The 27258-nt window shown below is 47.2% G+C and overlaps 1 protein-coding gene and 1 long non-coding RNA gene across 2 annotated transcripts in view; one reads left to right on the top strand and one right to left on the bottom strand.

The window, feature by feature from the left end:
- LOC144724265 (guanine nucleotide exchange factor VAV3-like) overlaps window positions 1-19439 on the bottom strand; it is a 42563-nt gene extending 23124 nt beyond the window's left edge. The window contains exons 1-5 of the mRNA XM_078603248.1: window positions 19171-19439; window positions 16607-16827; window positions 9912-10028; window positions 4609-4667; window positions 3743-3808 (exon numbers count right to left, since the gene is read on the bottom strand). Of these exons, the coding sequence (XP_078459374.1) occupies window positions 3743-3808; window positions 4609-4667; window positions 9912-10028; window positions 16607-16822 (458 nt within the window). The 5' untranslated portion in view covers window positions 16823-16827; window positions 19171-19439. The remainder of the gene's footprint in view (window positions 1-3742; window positions 3809-4608; window positions 4668-9911; window positions 10029-16606; window positions 16828-19170) is intronic.
- Window positions 1-27258, top strand: part of LOC144724272 (uncharacterized) — a 213456-nt gene that overhangs the window by 147893 nt on the left and 38305 nt on the right. The window lies entirely within an intron of this gene.

Raw genomic sequence — 27258 nt, forward strand, 5'->3', positions numbered from 1 at the left:
GCGTTAGTAGCGTCGCCAATGAATTGTTTTGAGCGGCGAAAAACTAGTGGTGGTATTCCTTGCAGTGCCATCGGTTGCCGTAACATCTACAACCGCAGCATGGGGGCACCACAAATCTCCAAGATGAAAGGACAGATTCTTGAAGCGTCACCCACTACGATCTTTAGAGTCTCTCCAAATCCACATTTTGAAACACGCGTTGAGGTTTTTTACGCTCTTGTGGGGCTATAAGTGTCCACGTGATGGGCAACTTTGTTGAGCGGCTATCACTTGTGGGCAGGTCGCTTCTGGAAAAATAAGTGAATCCTTCAGTGGGCTTTTCCTGGTAGGATGGGTGGGTGGTTTAGTTTTATTTCAATGTGTTTGAGTGATGTGTTGGCCTTTCTTATACTTTGCACTCCCAACATGTCTGTGCACTGTTTGTTGCTGTAACGTTCTTACGCCGTGCCCCTACTGGACATCTGTGACACAGAGCTCTGTAGCTCATCGGATTCCTCCAGAATGAATAAATATTCTGATTCTGAATGTGGTCAAAGAGGTTTTTGCTGGGTGTGTAGGCAAACTGACTTGACGAACCAACGTTTCCGTACGATTCTCGTATGGGAACAGAAACGTTCCTTCGGAAATTAACGGAGGTTGTCGCCACGAGTCATTCGTGTCATTGTTTTTTAATTTGCCAAGCTGCCTCGGGAGTTCTTTGCACCTTTGGACTTAGCTTCCTCGTCTCGTCACCAACACTGGCCCCCCATAGCAATAATTACAAGCCGGAGTAGGTGCAGAAAAAAAAAACCACACGTACACACACCACGACTTTGATCCTCCCCGCTAGCCTCCAATAATCTGTTGGGGCAAGTGCTGCTTAGCGAGCACTTATGAAGGACAGCACGTCGCTAACCACTACGGCCACCGCTCCACCCACATACGCACACATACGCACACATGTACAGTACAAAGACAAATATCCCCCGTATAGCCTTAACAGACGGTTGGGGCAAGTGCTGTTAGCGAGCACCTATAAAGGCTAGAACGGTACACGATGGGGTGGGTGGCCAGCACCACGCCCGGCTGCCTTTGTTTCCCCAGTGGTGATGTTTTCACACCACACCAGGTACTCATTTAAGGCTGAGTTGGCCTAGGGGAGGCCCATGGCCGGTTCAGATAATTGTCACCGGTCTTGGCCGCGAGCGGGAATCGAACTCGGGTTGCCGCGTTCGTAGCGCAGCGTGACGCTAACCGCTACGCTACCGCTCCCACATGTACACACGTGTACACGCATACGCACACACGTGGGGTAAACTGGCCAGAATTGAAAGAGCAAACCGCAAGAACGCTTGACACGTGCGTTAACCCTTCTGGGAGAAGCCACGGTGACCATTTTACATACGCAGCTGATGGCTTTACATATGCAATGCACCGATAAATGTCAGCTCAGTGTGATCATAAAGGATTTCGTATCTCAACAAGCTAGTAAGCGAGCATCTTATTCACGACCATAGGAGGTGACAGAGACCGCGTCTCTATTTGTTTTAAGGAGAACTGGGATGGAAGGAGGTGAGAGAGACTGTGTCTATTTTTTTAGGGAGAACTGGGGTTGGAATATCAGATGAACAAATCAATTAACTCCTTAAATTATCTTAGAGACATAAACGTTCCAAACGAATGACAACTAAATCTGATGATCGAGCTTTAAAAAGAATGCCGCGTACCAAATGCAAAAAAAAAAACTAAAAAACATTAACAATTTTACAGACCTCGACTATAAGTTTAACGATCATTTAGCGTACTTTGGAATAAGGTGAATTGCACTTTTGACACCTTAAAGATACAAGAAACATCGCCGAACCTCTGGGAAGGAAAGTGACCGCATGAGGCAAGTCGAGGCCATGCAGACGACTGCACGAAATGTAGCCAAGTTGGTGCAAGGCAAAGGGACAACATTGAAACAACTGGTTTCATCCTAAACATTCACCAAGGTTCTTGTCGAGTCTATTCATCATTCTCTTTTTAAACTCAGCTTTGGTCGCCACTCCCACTACCACTTACATTCATGCAATTTTTTTGCGGACGTGACAAATACAGCGAAATGGTGCAAAAAAAAATCCACAAACAACGGGCGGAAATTTGAACGAGGAGAAAATAAAAAAAAACCAAGAGACTTTAGAAACTGGACAAAAGAGACATTTTTGAATCTTGAATCGAGAGCCCAAATTTTGGCGATCCCAATCACCGCTGTGGGGTAAAACGTGAGACGAGCCTGCCTGACCGTGGACTCGTTCACCTGTAATTGTGGAGATGAACGTTTAGTGATCATGAACCCAGTTTAGTTGCGCTGCACAGAGACAGTGGGGAATTATGATCTCGTGAAGGAGCATAAACCACCATCACGCAAACTCCGGTCACACTCGCGGCGGCGGCTTTTGGCTGGTATAGCAAAAAGACGGTCAGTACATCGAGCTCTTTCAGATGTTCTTCCGAAGCTATCTGCAAAGCTCTTCCTTCCGATAATAGGAAATCACTTGAGCTGTGGACTTTTAAATCTAGATTGAAAACAAATTTCTAAACAACTGTTTAGTTTATTTTCCTACTCCCACACCTACGATAAGCACGGTTGTCTACGTATGGTGTGAAAGAAGTTCAACGTACATACAAACGTCAGGCAAACTCATGGTGAACCCCGATGTCACATTTGGCAGCCCAGGTAGAGCATTGTGCTCCGAAATTACATTGATTCATTATTTAATTTATTTCGGAACTTTGTTATTTTCACTTTTGTACAAAGCCCCTCCAGAGTCCCTATGATTCATGACGCTGCGTCGTGTTTCAACTCACTTTTTGGTTTCCACAAATAGGCGCTGGCTGTGATGTTGTTACCGCTGCCATCAATCGTAACGACCGGGGGGGGGGTAATAGGGCCACACCACCAACTACCAAGGAAGTAATTATAACATATGTTGGGGGGAACACATCCCCCCCAATATTCAAATATGCTCAAAATGTACCCCCCCCCCCAATATATTGCTATAAAATAGATTTCTGTTCATATGATTGTGGTTATGGTTGTACTTTATTAATCCCGAATCTCTGCCATTACATACAATGAAACAATAAAAGGTAAAAAAAGAAAAAAACAGAGCAATGTAATACAATACACTCTTAGACATTATTGTAAAAAATAAAAAAAGTCCATCCTGTGTGTTAGTTAAGTTTTTAATATTTTAGGCAGGAATTGGCAGAAAATTCGTTTTCAGATTTAGATTTTTTTTTCTGGGGGCGCACCCCCAGACCCCCTGGAAGATTTGGTCCCCCCAATGTTGACTCCATGGCTACGGCCTTGACAACTACGTATATTGCTGCACTGACCTCTGCTGGGCCACGCAGAGGAATCCGCCGCCTACAACAACCTGTTTGTGCACGGTGGTCGCCCATCCAAGCACAATCCAGAGTCAAACTTGCTTAGCTTCGGCAAGAGGTCATTAGGTCATAGGTGATTTTTTTATTATTATCTATTATGGATGAAAGAGGAATCAAAAATCGCACACGTCCCTCGAATGCCCTCTTGTGTTGTCACGCAAAAAAAAAAACCACAACAGACAGTTGGGGAAATGACTCAGAGTCCACGTCTCGCGACAACCACGTCAAACGTCTCCACGATGACGAGGCAACTGTTGCAGTTTTAGAAGTGAGAAGGACGAGAAAGAGGAGGACGGGTTCTGAGAAGCCGCGAACAGGGAAAATTACTCACTCGGCCATCTCCTCCAGGCTGTGATAGATGTCTTCGTCATCTTCCAGGTCCTGGCTGGGAAATCCACTGCGGAAGGGAGCGTGGGCGACGAGACGGAGACAATTTCAAAATCGCGGCGTCGTCTTTTTTTCCCGCTCGGTCTTTTTTGCGCAACGGACCCCCGTTCCCTGTGCCGCCGGAATAACGACGAGAGACCCGAGACTGGCGGGTAGCCGCGTGAGCGCACGCGTTCATGACGACGCAGGGGAAAGCTGGGGGTGACACAGGCGTTTCACGGTCATCGTCAACCGTGACGCTTCTCAGAGCTGTGCAATCGCCCCGTGACAATGTTTGCCCCATTTGGGGCGAGAGAGGTAGCGTGTGTCGCGGAACGTAAATCCGAGATGGTGAAATATTTCCTCCGTTTGTTGTTTATCGTTTGAATACCATGTTTGGTATTTTTTTGGGGGGGTGGGACGGGGGGGGGGACGTCTCCAAACGTCACTTCGAATAACTTTGGTGAGTGCGCATCTCCCATCCGACTCACTGTCCAATTATAACGTTACTGCGTTCTTAACGCCCGTCTCCGTTTAGCTTTTACGTGTTCCTCAATGTTTGTATTCACGGCCTGTAACAGCTGTGGCACACGGGTCTTCTATAAACAAGTCGCTTTTGTCCAGAATCTATTTGATGATATATAATGTGCCACTGATGTCAGCTGTAGCTGAGAAAATTATTCAGGCCGCTGGGTTCTTAACCCAGTCCGCTAAACGCTGCATCAGCATTCGGCCGACATAATAAATGAGAAATCGATGATGATGATGTTGATGATTCAGGTCAGGGTTCGTGGTACTGTTTGGGTTCGAGGTTGCGATAGCCATTCCTACCCGATGCCTTTTTTCTGCACCACAGCGGAGTACGAGAGCTTGGAGAGTGCGTTGATCACCTGTCAACACACGGGCACACACGGGGAACACACGTGGAACACGCAGTGTACACACAGGGTAAATACGGGGTAGACACGGGGTACACAGAGTTAGCAATTCCCACTTAGTCAATTGAATCATAAAGTCCACATTCATTTCTGCTCAGTGAGAAATTATCTCAATACAGCTTGAGATCATTTGAGGGGTATGGGAAGGGGCAGCCTAATAGCATGGGGGGGGGGGGCTGGGAGGGCAGAGCCCCCCTCTTGACAGGTCAGCCCCCCTCCCCCCCCACGTTCTAAATTCTTACTGGTACAGTATCTACATAGTGGAAGAGAGCCGGAGAACGCACGTTGGACAAAAGCAGACCGCATCTGTTTAAGGTTTGACGTTGTGCCGTGCCCCCCTCTGTATTTTTTAATGCCCCCCTACCCCCATCGACCGGCATCTCTCCCATCCACCTCGAAACAATTCTGCTGTGGTGGCGGCGCTTGGAAGGGAAAGGGAATTTGAGGACCTCCGGTCAGAGCTATCGGTTCATTCTAAAATGACCCACATTTGTCGATCGCACCGCCAAGTTAAGGCCTCCTCCCGTTCGGCATCGACCGCGAGGATCGTGCCACGGCCGGTGCTGAAGGGGCGCCAGTGCACCGGTTCGGATATCAATCTCCACCGATGCGAGCCGAGGTGGGAAATGAACGGCCACGTTCGTTGCGAAGGGCGCGCTAACTGGCTGCGCCATCACCTCGTCCCACGCAATAAATGCGCCGCCCGTTGTTCCGTCTGGAACAATCACCACACTCGCAGCGGTTCTATGGATTGTTGTGATTTGGGAGCTGCAATTATATGTTTATCGACCAGATTGCAATTTTTCCCACTTATTTAGCTTTTCCCATCGCTCCGTTCAACTGGATGTAAAATCAGCATCTCGTTTGCATATCATTTGCGTGCGCGGTAAGCGGTCAATTCACCAACGCGCGATCGTAAGCGCGCGCCATGCAAGCGCCAAGAATCGGGCAAAAACCCTGCGAGAGAAATCTGCACCGGGCATGGACACCACCTCCCATCACCAAGTCACACTGGCCAGCGGGGCGAAGTATGGTCAAACAAATCCACGTGACCAACATGGGGCGGAGAACACTTCATTCGAAAGTGGATTGACGAATGGCTGAAAAGAATAATATTCTTTGAATCGGTTTTAATAATAAAAATAATAAAAAGTTCCAGCTTGGTTCCTCTCTGTATACATCTGTGAAAAAAAAAAACATGCGGCTGGACACGAGCCGTGACAGGCACGCACGCGCCTGCAGTAAATGTGAGAATGGGTCACGGGTTTCATGCACATCTATGATTAGTGCAGCGGCGGGCCGGAGGAATGAGGCTCTTCCCAGAAACCAGCTTCCCTTCCTTGCCCCCAGCAGGGCCAGTTAGGAGCAGACGTCGAGTTGCCCAATGACATTTCCTCTCAACGCCTCCCTCAAGGCTGCAACTCCTGACAGAGCCGAGTCAGCGGCTCCCCGCTCCGTCGTGCGCGGGTTGGGTAGTGGCGGTTCGGTGCATCGGCGGTGGAAATTTCACATCCCATCCGGTGGGGACCAGTGTCTCATTTTCAATGCCATAGTTGATTTCCCTAAAGTGGTACTAATTTTATCAAGCAGCAGGGATGATGATGATGATGGGCTGGGTGACCTCTTTCCTCGCCCCCTCTCGCCCCCCACCACCTCCCCTGATGAGAACCAGAAGGTCAAAATCGGTCCACATTGTGCTTCGTAAAACAAGTCTGCTGAATAATATTAGTTGGGAAAGTAGGCTAATGGACTAAGAAATAATACTGCATATGTATGAATGTTATCTATATGTGGAGATAGAGCGGAGTTGTGCCTATATTTTATTTTAAAAATATCACAAGTTGGGTTTCGATTGCAACGCACATCATCAGCGAAATTATTGTCTTCAACTTGCACTATTATTTATTTTATGTCCCCTTAGGGGTGTCCTCAATGCAATCTCCCAACGCAGGATGCGACCGTTTAATAGGCTACGCTTCCACGCTCCCCCGATATATAAAAATTATTTTTTTGCTTTTGCCTTTTCAGCAGCAAGCGGCAAGAGCCGATGACTAAGTACGAAGCAAATAAAGGATCTGTGACTCGATTAAACAAACAAAAAGCAGCCGTGAGGGCGGTGCGTACGCTGCCGCTTTAAAAACCGCAGTGGGCCCGCGGAGGCGAGGCGGCAGCGGAAGTTGATCCTGGGTTTTTTTTTTCTGTGTTGCTCTCTTATCAGTCTCTCGCCAAGGCCCGGCCGGCTTCCTGATTCGTGAAAGTCATTTAAAATAAGGGAAACTTGAATTACGGCGAAGTTTGTGGGCCGCGAAATGTATGGGGCCAATGCAAACGCTCCAGCTGGAATTCTGGCAGATGGGCATTTCTCATTCCTTTCATCACACTTTCCAAATAGGGATTAAAGCATCAATGCAATTACTCCTTCTGTCTGTTTCTGCAAAGGGATGGGGGGGTAATGGTAACGCTCGTAAAGCTGACCCAATATGAGCTGAACTTTGGAATATGGTTGTGTTGCTATTAGGGACTTACTCGATAGAAAACCGACCAAACTGATCAAAGGCACCGCCCAAAACTTAAACTCACAAACCAGAGCAAAGGGGACTACGGAATTAGCTAAGAACAAAATGGCTTTTGTCTTGGCAGTTACCCATCAGCTTCTATACCTCTAATTGAATACCTGCAAAGACAGAACGTATGCATTTTGCTGACGTGTTTAAACAATCTTGCATGGTTCAGCTGCCTAAACGTTGGCAAAAATGCCTAGTATTTTCCCAGGAAAGGATAAGGTTGGACTATGACAACGGTTTCAATGGGACACACCTTGCTGATATGATGTAAATAAAATCAAAACCAGTCTCATCTTGCCTGATTTTTTTTAACCCAATATGCTACTCAAAAGCTTTCATCTTGAACACCCAGAGGCTGGTAAATGAAACATGATTAATTTGAATTTTATTTTTAATTGAAGACCTCGCCCAGTGCGATCGCTTGCAAGAGGGAGGAAACCGGATGACCCAGAGAACAGCCCAGCACCGTGGCGTACGACGCTGGCACCTCCTGACGCACAACTTGCATCCCCACGCCTATAACACCTGGCAAGCGCTGCTGGGTGCCCTTCCAACTTGCGAATCGGGCTCAATTCTGCTTAGCTTCCAAGATCCGATGAGATTGGGTGCATTCAGGGATATTTAATGCGGGCCAATATTTTTTTTATTTTCTAAGTAATTGTTGCCGATTTAACTCAGAGATAACACGAGTCATACAAATTGTGTGATGCGAGCGCGTGTTAGTGGTGAAGTGTTTCGCGCAAAACCCGAATAACATGAGTGGCAATTGGTATCTGAACTTTTCCGGGGCCTTCCTCTCGGTTGATTTTGCCATAAATGAGAACTTGGTGCTGCGTGTAAACAGCAGCAACGGGGAGACTAATGATGATGCCTGTGCACAATGCAGGCCAGATGACCCCTCTGTGTGGCTGTTCAGCCCTAATAGGTGCTCGCCACAACAGTCGGCATGGCTAAACATGGGACATCTTTCTTTGTGTGTGTGTGCAAGCACGTGGGGAGTGGTGGTGCAGCGGTTAGCACACTACGCTATGAACCCAGCCACCCGAGTTCGATTCCCACTCATGGCCAACACCAGTGACGATTATCAGAACCGGTCCTGGGCCTCCTCCCCTAGGTCAACTCAGCCTCAAATGAGTACCTGGTGCGGTATGTCAACAGCACGTGCCCCAACAGTCTGTTAAGGCTACATGGGGAATTTTTGTCTTTGTGTGCAAGCACACGCGTGTCTCGTTTCTTCCTCCTACATTTAGGGTGTTACAGTCGTAGCGGGTGGAGGGGTGAAGTGGTAGTGGAGTGGTTAGCGCGTTGCCCTATGGTGCCGGAGACCTGAGTTCAATTCCCAGCCAGGGCTAACTTCAGCGACGAGTAACATCTCAACCGGCCTCGGACCCTCGCCCATTTCTCCAACCCAGCACGGTGAAGTATGGTCATACAACTCAATTTAGCTTCCTAAATGCCAGTGCATGTATCATTACAAACATGTCTCAGCTGCCGAATGGCAAGATACGACGTAACTGTTTTAGAACCCCCAGTGTTGGTGTCTTATCGGTGATGGAACAAAAATAAAATGTTGTTTGAGCAATCACACATTCACATGTCACGGATTTCCCAGGTGTTTTTGTGCAAGCAAAAAGGCCACGCATGAATGACAAGTTTCCACATTCAATACAAGTGGGCTGGCTCAGTTGCACCAATGAGACCGTGTCCCCCATGGGAGATCGCAAGCAAGATCAGCATTTGGCCAGAATGCATAAATAAATCGCGCAGCATGCTTTTAGCAGCGTTACCAGACGTGACTTCCTTCACTTGGCTCAGCTTTCCAGCCGTGTTAGTGTTAAGAAGAAGCACACTGTGAAATGCGATACATATAACAGACGTTTGTTTTAAATGGTCCACGTTGAGCCATGCCTGCATTAAAATTAATTCTAAAATATTTTAAGAGGGGAGGAAGGGGAGATGGATGGGGGGGCACAGAATGGAATTTGAGGACAATCCTGGAGACTATTGTGACTCATGGAATGTGGGCACCCATACCCTGGTGCTGAACTTGAGTCATTACTGGCATCACTATCGAAGCCATGTCAAAGTGTGGCACTAATTCATACAGCTTCTGGCAGCTGGGACCAGGATTAAACCTGGGACCAGTTTAAGGGGTCCCCCGTTTTTTTCCCTTAAAATTTAGAATCAACATGCGTTCAGAGTATTTGGCTGCTATAAATTTCCACATGGAGATAATCCACTTCACTGAGCTATAACTTGTGGCGGCCAGGTCACTTCTGAAAAAGAGCTATGGAGCTCAGTAGGCCTTACCTGGTAGAAATTATATTTTATTTTTATTTTAGAGATATGTGAGGTCTTTGTTTAAAGAATGCACGTAAGTTTGAGACACCATCATCAATCACATTGACTGTTAAAGAGAAGCGTGGCTTTGGCAGGACACATCCATGGCTAGAACGACGGTGGTCGAGTCTAACGACGGAATGGCAGCCAAACAAGAGGAATCGCATCCGAGAGGTGGGTTAAATCAACTCGCGTCCAAGTGTCCAGGTGGTCTGCTACATCGTAAGATTTTTTTTATCCAGTGGTGAATTGACCATGATCAGGGGTCGGCAACCAAAGGTGCTCGTCTTACCTTTGCGAAATCCCGCACTTCGAAGAGGTCGAACGGGTCAAAGAGCTCGGTGTGGTGCATCCCGAATCTGTTGACGCAGGTGTTGATGAACATGCGGATGTTCCTCAAGCACAGGAACTGTGGGAGGAGCGGTTGGGAGAATGGTGGGGAAGAACAGCCGCACGCTCGGATGTCAAGTTCATAAAAACGCAATGTGTGAATATTGATACGTACATTACGCACACACACACATATATATAAATGCACATACACGAATAATATTTAACTTAAATGGTCGCGTGCAAAATAATCATTTGCAGCCCTTGCATGTTCCCCGTATACACCAACCTGCGCTGACCGGTACGGTAGAGTATGGTGAAATGACCTCCACGACCCGCACATGCGTATACTAAGCCAAAGATCCCCCGTATAGCCTTAGCAGACTATTGGGGCAACTTGCGGCCCCACACCTCGTGTGCCGTGTCGGCCATGTCGGCACACGAGGTGATGCGTGACCAGCACCACACCCGGCCACCTTTGTCTCCAAAGTGTCGATGTTTACACACCGCACGAGGTTCTCATTTGAGGCTGAGTCTACCTAGGGGAGGCCCAGGCCCAGTTCAGATAATCGTCACTGGTGGCTGTTAGTGGGAATTGATCCCCGGTTGCAGGGTTTGTAGCGCAGTCCGCTGACCACTACACGACCGCTCCCCACACATACATACATCCACACAGACTCTTTCAGACATCTACACAGAGATACTATCTCACGGTGGCGAGGAGATGTTTATCTCCCTCGCCGACAACTACCCTGACGATGCCTATATATTCGGAGTATTCAACATGAATGGAAGAATCCATGAGTGACGTTAATGGGAACAATAGCCGTGGTCGTAGCGATGGCCTCATGCCATTGTCAATTATTGGATGGTAGCAGTTCGGTCCAGAGGATTCTAAAGCAGCTCAGCAAGGAGGCATCAAATTAATGTTATTTATTAGAAAATAAGAATTAATATTTATTATAACTAAAATAAGGAAGTTAAAACTTACAGGACATTCAGATCTGTCTTTACCAATGACTTTTGTTACAGTACAATATTAGATATACATACATACATATGCATTCAGACATTGTTAAAAATGCATTGTGTAGAGAGTAATGAGGTGGGGGAATGTTTCCCACTGTTGCAGATCACGTCAGCTGCAGACAGCAAAACCCTATCCCTCTCCGCATGCGACCTGGACCGCCGGCAGAATTTCCATCGCTAACTTGACCACCTCACCCACCGCCTTATCTCTCTTGTCGCCCACTTGGCACGTTACTTCATAACAACCAAACACATCAGTTCCCGCGAACAGAAACATACACGCACGCCCTCGCACAAGATGAAAATCCCCCGTGTAGCCTGAACAGGCTTTTGGTGCAACTGCTGTCAGCGAGCACCACCTATGAAGACCGGCACGGCACACGAGGGGGTGGGTGGCTGGCACTATACACATCGCACCAGGTTACTCATTTGAGGCTGAGTCGACCTAGGAGAGGCCCGGGACCGGTTCAGATAATCGCCAGCGCGCTAACCACCGTGCCACCGCTCCCCAACACACGCACCCACCCACACGCTCGTGCGTGCGATTCTGACTCATTTAATTCAGATTGAGGGCCGAGAAAGCCTCTTCGTTTCTTTTCACTGCGAGTCGCAGCCGTCACACAGGCACACTGGTGACCCTTTAGTGTTGCACGACACTTACAGATCCTGCTTTTTGCGTTGGATTTGTTTGTCCTTCCACATGCACCTCCGGTTGGCACGCTTGGCTACGTACGGTGCGAAAAAAGTTCAGTATAAATATGTCCCAAAGATCCTGAACGGCACACGCGACCCCTTCTGCCGAGGCAGAAAGGTCGTGCCGTCAGTGAATTGATGTCATTGTCTTATGACCTCTACGAAATTAGAGACAGGAACGCACGGCGGAGAGAGAGGCCCTCACACAGCAATGGAATCGACAAAGGGTGATGATGTACATGCAACATAAGAACAATTATCGTCATAATGTATGTATGGTGAACTTCTTTTGCACGGTACGTAGCCAGCCGTGCTAACCGGACGTGCGGGGGAAGGACAACAAACTAAACACACAAAGCAGTTCTACAGAAATTAGTTTTAAATCTAAATGCAAATGTGCATTAGCTCCTAGTGACTTCCGAATATCCGAAGGAAGAGCGTTCCAGAAACCGCGCGATGCGGCGACTGTCTTTGTTTGATGGTTAGTCAAAAAACAAGTGACAATGATCATTTACAGCCCGTGTATCAATCCACTGTTGCACGCAGCATCAGTCACGGGGGTTTGTTTGACCTTACTTCACCACGCTGGTCAGTGCCTGGGTTGGCGAAGGTGGGCGGTGTGCCCCACTGATGTGAGCCGTGGCTGGGATTCAAACTCAGGTCGCCGGGTATCACGAGTACAGCAATTTACCCGCACGATTGGAGCGACAAGATAAACTCGTGCGGCGTGTTGCATTCGTGAGAGATGGCGACGGCTCGGAGAGGTCCTCGTCCGGCAGTGCATAGAGCACGGCTGACGATGTACATGGGCGTAGATCAATACCCGGCGTGTATTGATCCACACGGCAGCCATCACAGTGAATTAGCCGAAAGCAAGCTTTCAAGTAGCCTGCCAGATGCACATTGTGGAGACTAACGTCCCTCCGTTATTTTCCGCTATTGCCGACCCACAGCTGAGGCTGGAGACCTGGGTATGACAGCTTCACAGCACTTAGGGTTCTCCCAGCGCAAATCAAAACATCCATCTCCCTGAGAAGATCCCAGCGACGTTATTCGCGCGAGTGAAACGACAGAGGCCATTTCGTACAAGAATCGGTTTTAACGGGTCGTGCTAACGAGTTATTTCCCGAAAATGTAATGACCGCTGCCGAGACGTAAATTACACGCACACTTAGCCACGGGTCTACCTAGCAAATGAAGCAATTTCTGCAATGGATTCTGTGCGTATGAAGTTAATGGGTCTTTAATTTCGTGCTAAGCCTGGATTAGCAACAATGCATCGCAATGCCTGAGTGTTGTGTTCATTGTTCTTCAATGCGACAAAGGATTCGCACAACGCACTCCTTGTGACTGTCTCGTGAAATGGTGATGTAAAAAAAGAGAACACATTGGTTGATACATTTTGACTTTGACCTGATATCAGTAAACATTTCGTATTTATACGAACCGTGCGTGTAAGTAAAATGATCTATGTAAGTGTGTGGTCAATGCCCAGCACATTATAAACATTCAGTGCATTTGATGATACTGTGTTGGCAGTGGTGCAAGAGCACAACAAAGCAACAACACAACGTGGATGTTGGAAAAAAAAAGGCTACTGCTGTTTCTTGGCGCGACGTTTTAGCCCTTCTAGAATCATCACTAGAATTAAACAACAATCACTGAAACCACAATCATCCATACGATGTACTGGATGCGCGCAGTGATACGCAAAGCATACGGAATGCTAATGACATGCTTAACATTGAAGTACTCTTACGCATTACAAGTCGTGTATCATTTCACCACTTTTGAAACCCCGTGCCGTATATGGAGTGGTGCATTGGCGCGTTGGTTCGTGGTTAGCGCACGATGCTCTTAACCCGGCGTTCAGAATTAAATCCCTACCATGGCGAACATAAGTGGTGAGCAATATCTAAATCGACCCCCTTCTGCCCCCTTCACTTAACCCAGGATGGCGAAGTATCGTCTAAAAATCCCTGTGACTGATACGGTGTGGAGAAGGCTTCATCCACCAATGGATTGACAGAGCACTTTAAGTAATTCTTATTTAATATTAAGCATTTAACAATCCCCCTACCCTAGCACACGAACTCAACGAATTGCCATGATTAAGGATAGGCATTCAATTTGAGAATCAATCCTGAAGAAGCATTAGGATTCATAATTTGGGTAAAATTTATGTAAGTGATTTTTAAATCCTGTATGATGTGAAGGCCCATATGTTCTAAATACAAAAAATAGGTCTTATTACTTCCGTAATCAATTTTAATGCAAAGCTTTTTTTAATCCACACCAAATTTGCCTTGTACCGATGATACCCATGTACTGCACTGTTCATCGATATTTCTCTCCCAACGTTGTTGTTGTTTGTATCCGAGGTCTCCCTTGAAAAAGTTTAAATATTCAGGCTCGCTTGGTCACAAGAATGAGGATGTGCGTGCACTTATTTGTTGTTAAAATGCTGCGACATCTCAAATGGACTTGAGAATATCCAGGAAATTCAAACATGCACATATATAGGTATGTATGTTGAACTTCTTTCACACCGTACGTAGCCAACCGTGCTAATCGGAGGTGCGGGAGGACAACAAACTAAAGACATCCATAATCAAGGTTTTTTTTACGCGATTTAACCCAACAAAACCTCTACTATGGATAATATTCGTCGCGAAAGCCTACGTGTTAAACAAACTAAACACACACGTGTTTAAATTTAGATTTAAAGCTTTCGTGACTGCAGGGATTCATATTCTTGGTTCTTTCGGTAAAGTCACGTAAAAGGGAAATAATAAAATAATAGAATATAAGTATATTTCTTTAAGTATATTAATACTATTTTATTAATAATAAAATAATATAACAGAAATAAAAAAATTTCAATATATTTATATTATTTTATTATTTCCCTTTTACGTGACTTTACCGAAAGAACCAAGAATACACACGTGTTTGTAATGATCTCTCAGAAGAGATCACGGGGGAAGAATAAAGGGAACAATGGTATCAACGTGGGATGGACACCACCACAGCGGGAACACAGCGGCGCGTTCAGCCAACAGTCAGCAAAGAGTCCCAGCACCAGCAGGGCCCCAGGGAAATCCAGAAAACGCAACAGAACCAAAAAAGCCCACGGCCCCCCCCCCAGGCCACGAAGCCAACAGCCCACACGACCACCACCACTCGCCGCCATCAAGCACAACCCACCGCCGCTACCAACCAACCACAACCCTCCTCAACCACCACCGCAACCAACGCGATCATTATTTTGTACACTTGTGCATTCGCGCCATATTTAATAGAGCGAGGCTGTCGCGAAGGCGCTGCGTTTCACGGACGCGGTCTGCAGGAGTTTCACGGTGGTGGTGGGGGGGGGGGTCGAAGTTGCTCAGGGTAATTTGTGGGATCACTCTTCGAACTTGTGAAATTTGGGCCGCGATTCCGGCACACGCGCCGCATTTCGAATGATGTCAGGGGATCTTGAACATTCCCCGTGAAGCGGGCGGCGAACGGTATTCCACGGTCAACGCGCCCGCCGTAGTAACCGGGGTGGCCTGTCGGGTGCGAACCACGAACCTCTCCAGCAAGTGGCGAACGCTTTGCCGCTGGGCCATATCGCTGCCCCGATACAACTACCACCGCCCACTCCCAATCTACACTCAGCGCTACTATAAAACGATGTGAATTTTTTTTTATTAAATTTTACCAGGCAATGCCCACTGAGCTATGTAGCTCTTTTTTTCAGAAACGACCTGGCCTCAAATGATAGCTCAAAGAAGTTGCTTATCACGTAGAAGTTTATAATAACCAAATACTCTAAACGCATGTTTCTAAATGCGGAGGGAAAACCCGGATAAAAATCCACACGACCACGGGGAGAGAGAGAGACACGCAAACTCCAAATATACAGCAGGAGTCAAGGTCGGGATTGAGCCCACGACCTCCTGCATAGCAGGCGAGGGAGTTGACATCTCGCCACCACAGCACCCCGATCCACCACCACTACCCACCAACACCATCCACCGCCACCACACAGCATCCACTCAATCACCATAAACCACCGCCACCAACCATCCACAACCCCATGCTGCTTCACCAAATTAGGATGCAAAAGGTGTGGAGCCATTTTCTCCCTGTGGGTCGGATGGGACTTTCAATCAATTACCTTTGGCAGGCAACCACACAGCAACACACACTGCAGCCACTTCCGTAACTGCAGTGACTCAGCACGTGAACATTTTCAACTCAGTCTTGTTGTCAGATAAACAATATTCACCTCCAGTACCAGATTAGTGCCGCTTACAATGTTTGCAGTGACGATTAAATATCGTGTGCGGGCCATTTCCAAGCGGTTAGGCCTCATGTAGCCACCGGAGTTGCTACCTATTCTGCTTTTTCCCAGCATCATCCTCTTTGTCGTGGGAAATCTGAAAACCTTCCAAGGACATTAAAAGTCCCCAGTTTTTTGCACAGTTGCATAATGATACACCACTCTAGCCGACCCATTACCACGTAGCCCTCTCCTCATCTGCTACCGCGAGACACTCTCCTTCTCGCGACCTGTGCCGGTTTATGCACCACCTCAAAGGTGGCAACCCAAAGTGGTTGAGATTAACCATACCCCCCGTACGGAAAGTCTACGAACGGATTCCCTTCTTTTTAACACGTAGGCTTTCGCGACCATTATCATCACATTTTTTGTTGGTTAGCTCCGCGTAAATATAAACGTGTCGTTGCTTTCCAACACACCAGTGTTGCTGTACCAGTAACTCATTGCCACGTTATGTTCACGTGATAAACCTTACTAATTAGCCGTGTCGGGTGGTGGCAGGTTTAACGACACATTTATATATTTACGCGTTCTAACCCCCCCAAAACCTCCCCTCCCCTCTATTATAGCTTCCCTTCGCCACGTGACCTGGTCGCGCGCTTCACCTGGGACATCTGCGGACGAAGGTTGATCTCCTTGAGGGGCAGGCTGCCCGGCTCGACGTTGTTGAGCAGCTGGCAGAGGAGGACCCCGTCGCGCAGCACCTGGGCGAGCTCGAACACCTGCGAGTCATCCTGCACGGCGCGGTGGCTGGGGGGTAGAACCCTGCAGGCCACCAGCCACGCGGCACACTGCCGCCACAACCTGCCCTCTTCCTCCATGGCTTCTGCACGGCCGGTGGGGAGAGAGGAATGCGACAGGAGTGGTCCCCCCACCACAAGGTTTCGTTAACTCCGATGAACGATCATCGACTCCTAGGCAGAGTTGAACATTCGAACGGCTACTAGACCGAGTGTACATTCGGACAAAGTTGTCATATTTGGGACGGAGCACCCCAGTCCGTGCCATCCTGATAAGATTTCAACATTTGACCGACGTTACAGCGCTCACTGATTCGCTCCTGTCACTTGCTCACAGGCGGTCAGTCACCTCCGTTTCACTCTTTTAGCGCTGCTACCACGGTTACCCCATACCACGGATGCCGTTCCAAATCAGGTGTCCCATATGCAAGTAATAATCCAGGAACAAAAGATATATTTTTTAATGTTCCTATGTTTTCCACTTTATTGATTCCTCCACCCATGTTGATCACTCGGTCTCTACCAGGCCCCACTGTGTTCGACCACCACACGGCAAGTCACAACACTTATCTCTGCTTCATAATAAACTGACTTATCTCTCTGCTTCTTTCCATGCTCTGCCTCACATGGTCTTGTTTCCCGTATTCGTATAACCTTGCTCAATCGTTGTCACTTTTGAAATTACACCTTCAATTTGGATGTTTGTTTCTGGCCATTTGGCTCTTTTGGACTTTGAGTCTGTGCTCAGCAACTGTGCTTTGTAAAAACGTGGTCTAATGAGCCTCATAAGTAAGAAATTAAGGCTAATATACACATAAACACTGTACACATTAAACATACGTTAGAAAAAAAAACACAGCCTAATAAAATAGATTAAATAAAATAGAGAATGTGTTGTGAATGATAAGCCAGCAGAAGTACAATTAATAAAAAACACTATTCATTAACTCCGCATGATAGCAATGTGTACTTGACTGACGTTTTCAACAATAAGCCGTCATTATAACATCGCCAGAGAGGGCTAACCATCTCCTAGCTGAACTATTCGGTACAGTACTTCTAGGAACTGGACATCTCCACGTGGTACCCGATCAAGATATACTATTGAGTCTCAGTGAGGTTCAATGTTCAGAGATTACGGTAATTACGTTGCCATTATATAGTGCTACATTATTACGTACTTTATATATTAGTAATGCAATATACATTAGTGTACGGTGTCTAATGCATATAAGCTGTTGTTATTGAGCGAACAATGCATTTTCTAATGATGTAGAAGTCCTAAAAAGCTAACATTTAGAAAATACTTTATTCAACCCCACGCTTATCAGGAGAACGTCTGAGATCACGTCTTGTCACATTCGGACGCCACCAATAGCAGTTCCAGCAGTTCAATTAATAAAACAAAGCAGGTTGATGACACATCAAGCCCAAACAATTGGGCCATCTATTTGGTTATGTAACACTCGTTGGTAACAGCATGCCACGCGCACACCACGGTGATGCACCCGACTCCTCAACAATATCAATCCACCGCCCTTTCTATATCAATATTAAAGGGCTCCCTCCTCCACCACGCGGTGTGGGTCATAATTAGAGGTCGTTCGACGGGGGCTGGTCAGTGGGTTAAGGAGATGGGAGTAGAACCGGTTCATATATCACTCGCCACTGATCCTGGCCGTGGCCCGGGGATACATAGAACTGAAGATCCTCGAGTTCGTATCGCAGTGCAGCGACAACCGCTTTACGAGAGCACGTAAAATCGCACGCAATAAAATTATCTCCGTCAAATTACTCCCCCGCCCCGCCGCCGTATCTCTGATGAGCTCGGTTGGCTACGTACAGTGCGAAAGAAGTTCAACATGCGTGCGACAATCTTGCAAGCAGTTACATACACTTTACAAATTGTTGGTGTTGATGGTCTGTGATAGGGGCCATCACAGACTACGAAGGCCGTTTGACAATCCAATGCTGGATGAAAATCCACTGCTGGATGGGGGCCTGCCCTGCACCGTGTGAACCATGGTGGGTCATTTGGCCATACTTCACCACGCAGGTCAATGAGGAAGTATCCAGGATAAACACACGCACTGTATGCTGTCGTCAAAAGAACAACAACAATTATGCACGTAACAGCAAACATAGAGTAGCAATTGTTAACAAGACAATTGAGTCACATAAATATGACAATTGGCGATAATGTTCGGGGCAAAATGTTGTTTCTTCTGATAATAAAATGAACAGAAGAGAGCCGAGCCACCTTAACATCTGACCAGCAACGAGACACGAAGTCACGTATGGCCCCTCGGTGCGCGACCCGTTCAATAAGTGGCAGTAACGTCGAACAAATAAATGCTACACAACGTACCGTCCACGCAATCGCGTGCGAAACATTTGCGACAATGGCAATGAAACAAAAAAATTGTTACCAGGCCGGCAAACGGTTGAGTCGGAGAGGAGACGCGTCTCGCTGAACAATCCGGGCGGTCTTCGTGAGGTTCTGACCGAAAGAGAAAAGCTTTAGCACGTCGGTGCGGTCGAAGGTCAGCGTGAAAGGAGGCGCAGAGAGAGAGAGAGGCGAGAGAAGGGTGGTGTATAGGGAGAGAGATAAAGTAGTTTACGTGGGTTAATCTCTCTCTGACTATGGCTCGTGTTCACGTGGGACCCCCACCCCTCCCTCCTCCTCCTGCTGTATGTAAAGAGGAAGACGCGCGTCGGTGAATTGCAACTTCCTCAAAGTAAGGCAATTAAATAAATAACGAGGGTTGACCACCACCACCACTACTACCACGCACCCACCACCCACCCACAAACCTCCCCCCCCACCATTGCCAGCCCAAAGACGTGCCCTAGATTTAGCTGAGCAATCCGTATATTTGCAAGATTATAAGACGCACGGTTTTACCAACCCCAACCTCTGTATTTCGAAATTAAAATATGGAGGGGGAGGGGGGTGGGGCTGGTGCTTCTAATAATCCGATTCGCGTGTGTGTCTTTGTGTATGTGGGAAGATTCGTATGAACTTTGAGAGACACCGGGCCACACGCTTGCGAGATGCCTCTTACTCGCCACAACTTCTTATAACCCAAAGCAAACGTTGAGTCGGTCTGTGTGTGTATGGGGAAAATGTTTCAAAACCCTTTTGACACCCTGGGCGGGGGGGTGTGGTTGGGAACGCATTTTGAGGTGAGTCTTTTTTTCCAGAACGTTTTATTATCCGAAAAAAATAACCGGTAGCGCTGTGGTGTCCGCTTTGGGTGGTGCCAGGGACAGAGCGGGCGAATTGGGGAAGTGATCTTTGGGGGGCCCGGGTGGGTGGCTGGGGTTCTATCTGGCGTTTGTTACTACTAGGAAGTCACCACTCACTATTTCCCCTTTGCGCATTCATTGCACATGTACAGCACTCGTGCTAATCCACTGCTGGATGAGGGCCTCTCCCTCGCCCCAGGGGGTTATAATCTACTCTGACCATACTTCACCACGCTGGTCAGTGAGTGCGCGCGGGTTGGAGAAAGCGAGGGGTGGGGGCAACACAGACGTATAGGCGCATACAAATACCGTACAACACTGTTGCTGCACTGCCTCTCTTTGCTGTTTATCACGTAGCAGCCGATAGCAACCTGTGTGTGCATGGCAGTCACCCGTCTAAAAGCACTGTCTAGGCTCAAACCCTGCTTAGTTTATGAATCTACAGTACAGTACTCATGTGGGCACCACCACCTCGGCCACATTTGCATCCCTTTTACTGATATTTACCTGAAAAATGCTCGTTTGAGACGGGGTTAGACCTCGGGAGGTTCTGAGCAGGCCCTTGTACGCGACACTGATCTTATTATCCGCATGGCCGGGAAATCGAACTCAGATTGGCCGGAATTGGCGTGCCACCCTAACACACACACACACACACACAGATTCACGTGGACAGACTGTTGCCACAGGATGGGGTAGTGTGGATGAGACCCACACACGGCCGCCGCCTTTGTCAACCTGGTCTACTTGATTGATCCCACCTTCGAGTCTTGGCCCAGAGGAAATCTGAACCACTACTTCCTGCAACAGGCGAATAAAAAACGTCGGAATTTACAGCCCTTTCGTCGATACGCCGCTGGATGAAGGCCTCGCCGTGTCGGTCATGTCGTTGTTTGACCATACTTCACCACGCTATGGTCAGATGGTCAGTGCAGATTAGTGAAAGAGCAGTGTAGAGGGGGCGGGCGGGGGGGTCATGACCGGGTCAGACAGCACTCGCCACTGATGTTGACCGTGACACGAGAATCGAAATCAGCGCGCCGGTTTCCAGCGCAGTGCGCTAAGCACTGCAGGATAACCCCTTGCACCCCGCTAGCTACCGGGTTACCATCGGCTATTGGTAATTGCCTCCTCTCTGACACAATGGGTAGTCCTCGTAAACATTGTGCACGGTACAACGTCGCATATACGACCATCACGCATCCGCCCCGACCAATTGACCACCAACACGCTTCCCGTTGCAATCTTTTTTTGTGCGCGGCATTCAACTGGCGTGCGATCACCACCGATCTCGCTCACACAATCCGCATGTGCCACAGGCCCCGCGCGCCGGCGAATAGGACACGTGACGTTTTGTGCTCCGTGCGAAGTTTGTCAAACTCGATGGACACTTGTCGGCAAAAGCGAGGGCATTTTTGTTTTGATTTTGAGGAACCCATAACGCCACGTTGATACAGTGTGAAACATACACTTGGCTGAGCTACGTTTCCTGTTAAAGATTTTTTTTTTTGGTTGTGGCAGTTACGGTCGTGAGAGGGTGTTTTTGATGGACTGGGACTTTCATGTCAGCACAATTACCCCGTACTATATCCAGAATCTCTTCAAATGCACATCCTTGTTTCAGCGTGTTAACAGGGATCACCACAGGATACGCATTGTGTTAACATCGCCTCTAAATGTGACCGCATCTCAAGCTGCTGTGCAGATAAAGTGGATGCATTTCATCTTATAGCGGGAGGCAGTCGATAATACGAGGTGGGGATTCAAACGGACCATCTTAGAATTCGACAGCACGGATGGCTGTGGAAAGCGAGTCCCAGGGTGAGGGACAGCAAAGGAGAATGGGGCGAGTTCCCTCTAGGGAGCTTTGACGGACACGGTACAAAGGTAGAAATGTTAAAGTGTCGCCCTGCAATTCTGGTGCAGAGTGTAAATAGAAGGGCAGCCTTAGAGAGCCACTCTCGAAAGCAGGGGGTGTCAAACATACGGCCCGCTGGCCGGACCCGGTCACCCAAGCCTTTTCCTCTGACCCCCTGCATGTTATTATTTTGTACGACTTAGTTTAATTTTTTACGTTCTTTTTTAAAAGTTTTTTTTACCGAAATGCAACCTTCATTTAAACCGAACATTGAAACGGAGGAGGGGATTTGGCACGCCCTGCCGCAAAAAAAAATCAACTCTCTTTTCCCGCGCTTTCGGATTTTGAATCGGTAAATTAAGACCGAATTGCGCTTTTCGTTTTCATGAGACTAACTGTGTGGCCCGCGGGAGGTGAGTTTGAATCCAAACCGGCCCGCTGCCAGATTAAGTTTGACAACCCCGATCTAGAGGGTACAGGACATTGGCCTACACAATTCCCGGACGTCTTCAAAGTGGTGGGAGTGCCCACACTTGACCCCAGCACACACCTCACCCTGCCGCTGGTCTGTGGTGCATGTCTTTATACTGCTGGGTGGACAGATAATTAAAATCGTAGTCAATTTTTTTTTACTTTCCACACCGGGAGATTGAATCGAACCGGCGACCCCCAAGCGTGCTGAAAGGGCACAGTTTCTGGAGACCCGGGTCAAAGCGCCAGATGACCTTTCTGATGTGAGGGGGGCCCTCGGACCTCGGATGCGAGGCACCCAGGGCAAAATAGTTAGAAAAATTATAGCCTTTTCAATTGTGTTTATTCTCAATGTGTCGTGTATATTGTCTTCACAGTACTATATTGTTTTTGAACGTCTTACTTATTGGGTCTGCAATGGCTTCCTTACTCGGGAAGTATCTCAAACAATACCCCCTTTTACTCGGTCACCTCGAGACGTACTCTCTGGGAGGAGGAGATTCAGCGTCAATAATAAATTATGAAAATGTGTGGCATGCCCAGGTGGCCGCATGCGGCAGTGACATCCCCCATTTGGTCTTCTTATCTTTCATGGCATGGGGTTACCCCCCCCCGCACTCTCATTCTCACACTTCTGATGTGTAAAATTTTCGTGGTTTTCAATTTTGTGTCGCAACATTTTAACCACACAACTCATGCAAATCCCAGTTCTCATTTAACCCAGGAATTACCCGCCGAGTCTCCAGGACCCTTTTTTTTCTCAGGAGGGTCCCGCATACATTGAGATGTTTGGCAAATGGTCATTTTGAAAAAAGAAAAAAAAATGTTTGACTTTGTGTGGGAGGAAACTGGAGAAGCTGAAGAAACCCCATCGCGTACACAACAGGGGTCACACGCAACACCTGACAAGCCCTGGTGGTTGCCCAGCAAAGTACTCGCCAGGCTCAATGTTGCTTAGCCTCCGAGATCCGAGGACATTGGGCACGTTGATGGTGACTTGGCCGTACATGTACACAGTAAGTGTATTACTTCTACTCACTATTCATAAGTTACGCGAATTTAGTGAGCAATCTGCATGTGGGAGCACAGGGACACGTGTTACTCAGATGAAGTTCCATATGGGCGTCTTGTGTTCACTGGGGAGTAGAATTATATGCACATAGACGCGTCACGCAGTGCATCTGCAGAGTAAATAATTTATCCTGGCGAGCCGTGGGAATTGACGCATGCTGCGATTATTTCGGGGTTAGTTCTGGTCTAGTGGCCAGAACACTCAGCCACTTTGGGCTAGAACAAGACCTCGTGACCCAATACTAAAGCAAACCTCCAGATCAATATCAAGGCTAGCGACTGCTCCTATCATTTGCCAACTGTCACTCGTTCATGAGCCAATGACGGCAAGGTAACTCTTGTGTGATTCCTCTTTAATATGGACCTTGTTCCAGTGGTTGGTTCAGTGATGCAGCAGATGATAGACCATATTGCACCTGGATTGCATCAGATATCATTAGATATGTGAAGCAGGGTAGGGTTGAGCCTGGATAGTGCTCAGATGGGTTGACCATCATGTAAAATAGGTGTTATAGGCTGCCGGGCTATGTTGCTAGCAGAGGATAGTTTAGCAACATCCATTGTTCCACGTGTAATATGTTCCGTCTATGTTCCCCGCATTCACCAACCTGCCCTGACAAGCGTGGTGAAGTATGGTCAAATAACCCCCATGCCTTGCGTGGCATGGGGAGGCCTTCATCCAGCAGCAGATTAACAAAGGGCTATGTGGCATAGTGTATCATTATATCGTGTATATAGTGTATCATATATCATTATATAGTGTATCATTATCTGAAGGAAATCAATAAAGACTAAATCGGGTCATGGTATGTAAGATATGCACACAGTTATTGTCTATTACCAGGGTTCCAATGAAAAGCAGGAAGGATAACTCGGCTTACATGGCTACAAATGTATTCCATCAAATAAGCGTTTTCCAAAGTAGAATTATTTCTCTTTTAATTTACACTTAGTGCACCGTCTGCTGCGATTTACACAATGCTTGTACAGTACCGTGCCGATTCTACCTGTGGTTGGATGAAACGTGTCACATGTAGCTTATTTACACACAATTCTCATTCTCCGTGTCCTAAATGAAATGACTTTGACGCAACATTAACGATGAATAACACTTCCATCCTGTTCCAAAGCAGGAAAGGTTTTCGGGGAGTACGATGCACATGTGTGTCCGATCTATTACACAAAGTGCTCAAGTTTGAATTAATGGCACTCGTGGGAATTGGAAACAGGTAAAGTACATATACACAGGAACTCCTGTACTTACGAACAAGTTATCTTCCAGAGGTGTGTTCGTAAGTCGATTTATTCGAAATCCAACTTTACTCCTGTCGATTCCAAACATGTTGTATGGCATGTACACTAAACACGGGGAATGGTTTTAAAAGTTGTATAAACTCCTCCAGATGTAGATGTCACTGGTTCTTCGCGTTCTGCAGATGTAGGTGCCACTGGTTCTTCACGTTCTGTAGATGACACTGGTTCTTCATGTTCTGCAGATGTAGATGCCACTGGTTCTTCACGTTCTGCAGATGTAGATGACACTGGTTCTTCATGTTCTGCAGATGTAGGTGCCACTGGTTCTTCACGTTCTGCAGATGTAGATGACACTGGTTCTTCATGTTCTGCAGATGTAGATGCCACTGGTTCTTCATGTTCTGCAGATGTAGATGCCACTGGTTCTTCACGTTCTGCAGATGTAGGTGCCACTGGTTCTTCACGTTCTGCAGATGTAGGTGCCACCAACGCCATCTATTGCGCGGCAGTTGAACTTATGACTCGGTCCGAACAGGCAACTGGACATACGGACAGGTTTGTTCGTATCTCTTAAAGTTTCTAAGTCTAACGTTGATAAGTCGATGAGTCCCTGAATATAATCTTGAATTTCAGGTCACGCACTTTGCATGGGAGCAGTGGGGCAGACTCAATTTGCATTATCTGTGCCAAAAAAGCAAACACCTTTATGTTATGTCCCGGGGCTAATGGACAATGAGCTTCCCTGCCACGTGTCTGACAAAGGGGGACTTCATTAATACCAAGCTCAGCAGAAGATTCACTTTTGCAGGACGTGTCTATTCTTCCAAAGTCCGACTCTGAGACCCAGCAGTGTTAAAACCGATCCAGAGGCAGCCTGCTTATACAGACGCTCCTGTGACTGGTATTGGTAAAATGTTGACAGTATAAAAAAAACAGGCTGCTGGAATAGCAGTGGATTGACAAAGGGTCTGAATTGAAATCAAACCATGCATTAAAAAGTTAATAACGGAACTTGGCATTTCAGCACGATGCGATTAACAGGGCATCCAATTATATTCACATTTTCCAAACAGTTCGTTAAGCACTAATCCACATAGATGTGAAATTGAAAGACTGCGGGAAAAACATATTTAACATTGACTCAAATTAGATATTTTCTCATGAGTTATTTTATGCTTTGAGTACTGTACAGTGTTAAAATGTTTGTGAGCGCACTGCTGGATGAAGGCCTTGCCACACCGTGTTGCACATGGACTATGGAGGCTGTGTGACCAGACTTAGACCACGCTGGCCATTGCTGGTTGGTGAAGTGGATTCTCAGGACCGGTTCAGATATCACTGGAGTTTAACCGTGACCAGGAATGAAACTCACTTGAGGCCAGGTTAATAGTGCAATGCCCTGAACACTGTGCCACCGCTCGCTCTGTAAAAGTATTAGCAGCAAACAATGATGCCCTTGTGTCGATGACTTTATTTGAATGTAAAAGTAAGTGGTGTCTCGTTGACTTCAATAAGGGTTATGGGGTGTTGTTCTTATTTTGTTTGGCGTTGAACAAAGAAAGCAACGTGGCTACGATTGTACGTTTAATGTTGTACGCCATTCCACGGCATCCAGGGCTGGTAGAAGTGTGGAGTTGTCCACTGGTTCTACCAGGGTACGCATGCAGTGCTCAAATAATTTACTTCTGTAAAGTGGTGGATTTCATCTGTAGATCACAATGCGCCTCTGTGAATGGAAAGCAGAAAATAAACAGAAACTGCAGGGCAAATGGGTCAGTTGAAAGAGGTCAGTTTTCAAGACATCTCAAACAGATCTAACGATTCTGATCGTCTTATTAGCAAAGGCAAAGCGTTCCGAAGCTTGGGAGCTGCACTAGTAGAAGCCCGATCACCCCGGATGCTTTGAACCTCATCGCCGCATTGGCAGTTTGGCGAGTACCTGGGATTTATTAGAAACTGGCAAGTGACGGTACAGACTGGACAGACAAAACAAGTCACTGTGATGCCCATAAGAAAGACTTTATTGCCTGACAGAAGCACAGAGTAATGACTGATGGCCGAGTAAAGAGACGCGGCGCAATTTCGATGTAGTATTTTTAAAGGGCGACCGCATCTCAAGACGGTGTGTGGAGAAACGGCGGCGACATGCAGAGGAAGACGGTGCTCTCTGTGACCTGGGAAACATCGCGTGCACGGCACGGAGTGGGTGAACTTTGAATTGTGCAGAGTAAACACAGGTTGAAGGCAATTTACTGCCCAATGATGTAATAACACAACGCACACAATGTCGACTTCATGCAACTAATTTAGATACGTGACGTTTGCATCAAATTATTAAATACAAAGTTTGCACATTGCCGTATGAATAGTTACTTAATGTAAACCGTTGAGTAACAACACACCCTTCAACATTCATTTAGTGATACGAAATAAACTAATTCACATTAAAAAGTAAAATCGTGAAATGTTTCTGATTAAAAACGCTCTTCGTCAGGCACGTTGCTACGTTGATTTCTCATCCCTGTCAACCCATTATCAGGAGTACCACTAGTACACTCACCACTACACTCACCACTACATACCTGCCAACCCCTTATCAGTGCCCTACCTTATG

The sequence above is a fragment of the Lampetra planeri genome, chromosome 20 (genome assembly GCF_965212315.1).
Source record: "Lampetra planeri chromosome 20, kcLamPlan1.2.h2, whole genome shotgun sequence".
Taxonomy (NCBI): Eukaryota; Metazoa; Chordata; class Hyperoartia; order Petromyzontiformes; family Petromyzontidae; genus Lampetra; species Lampetra planeri.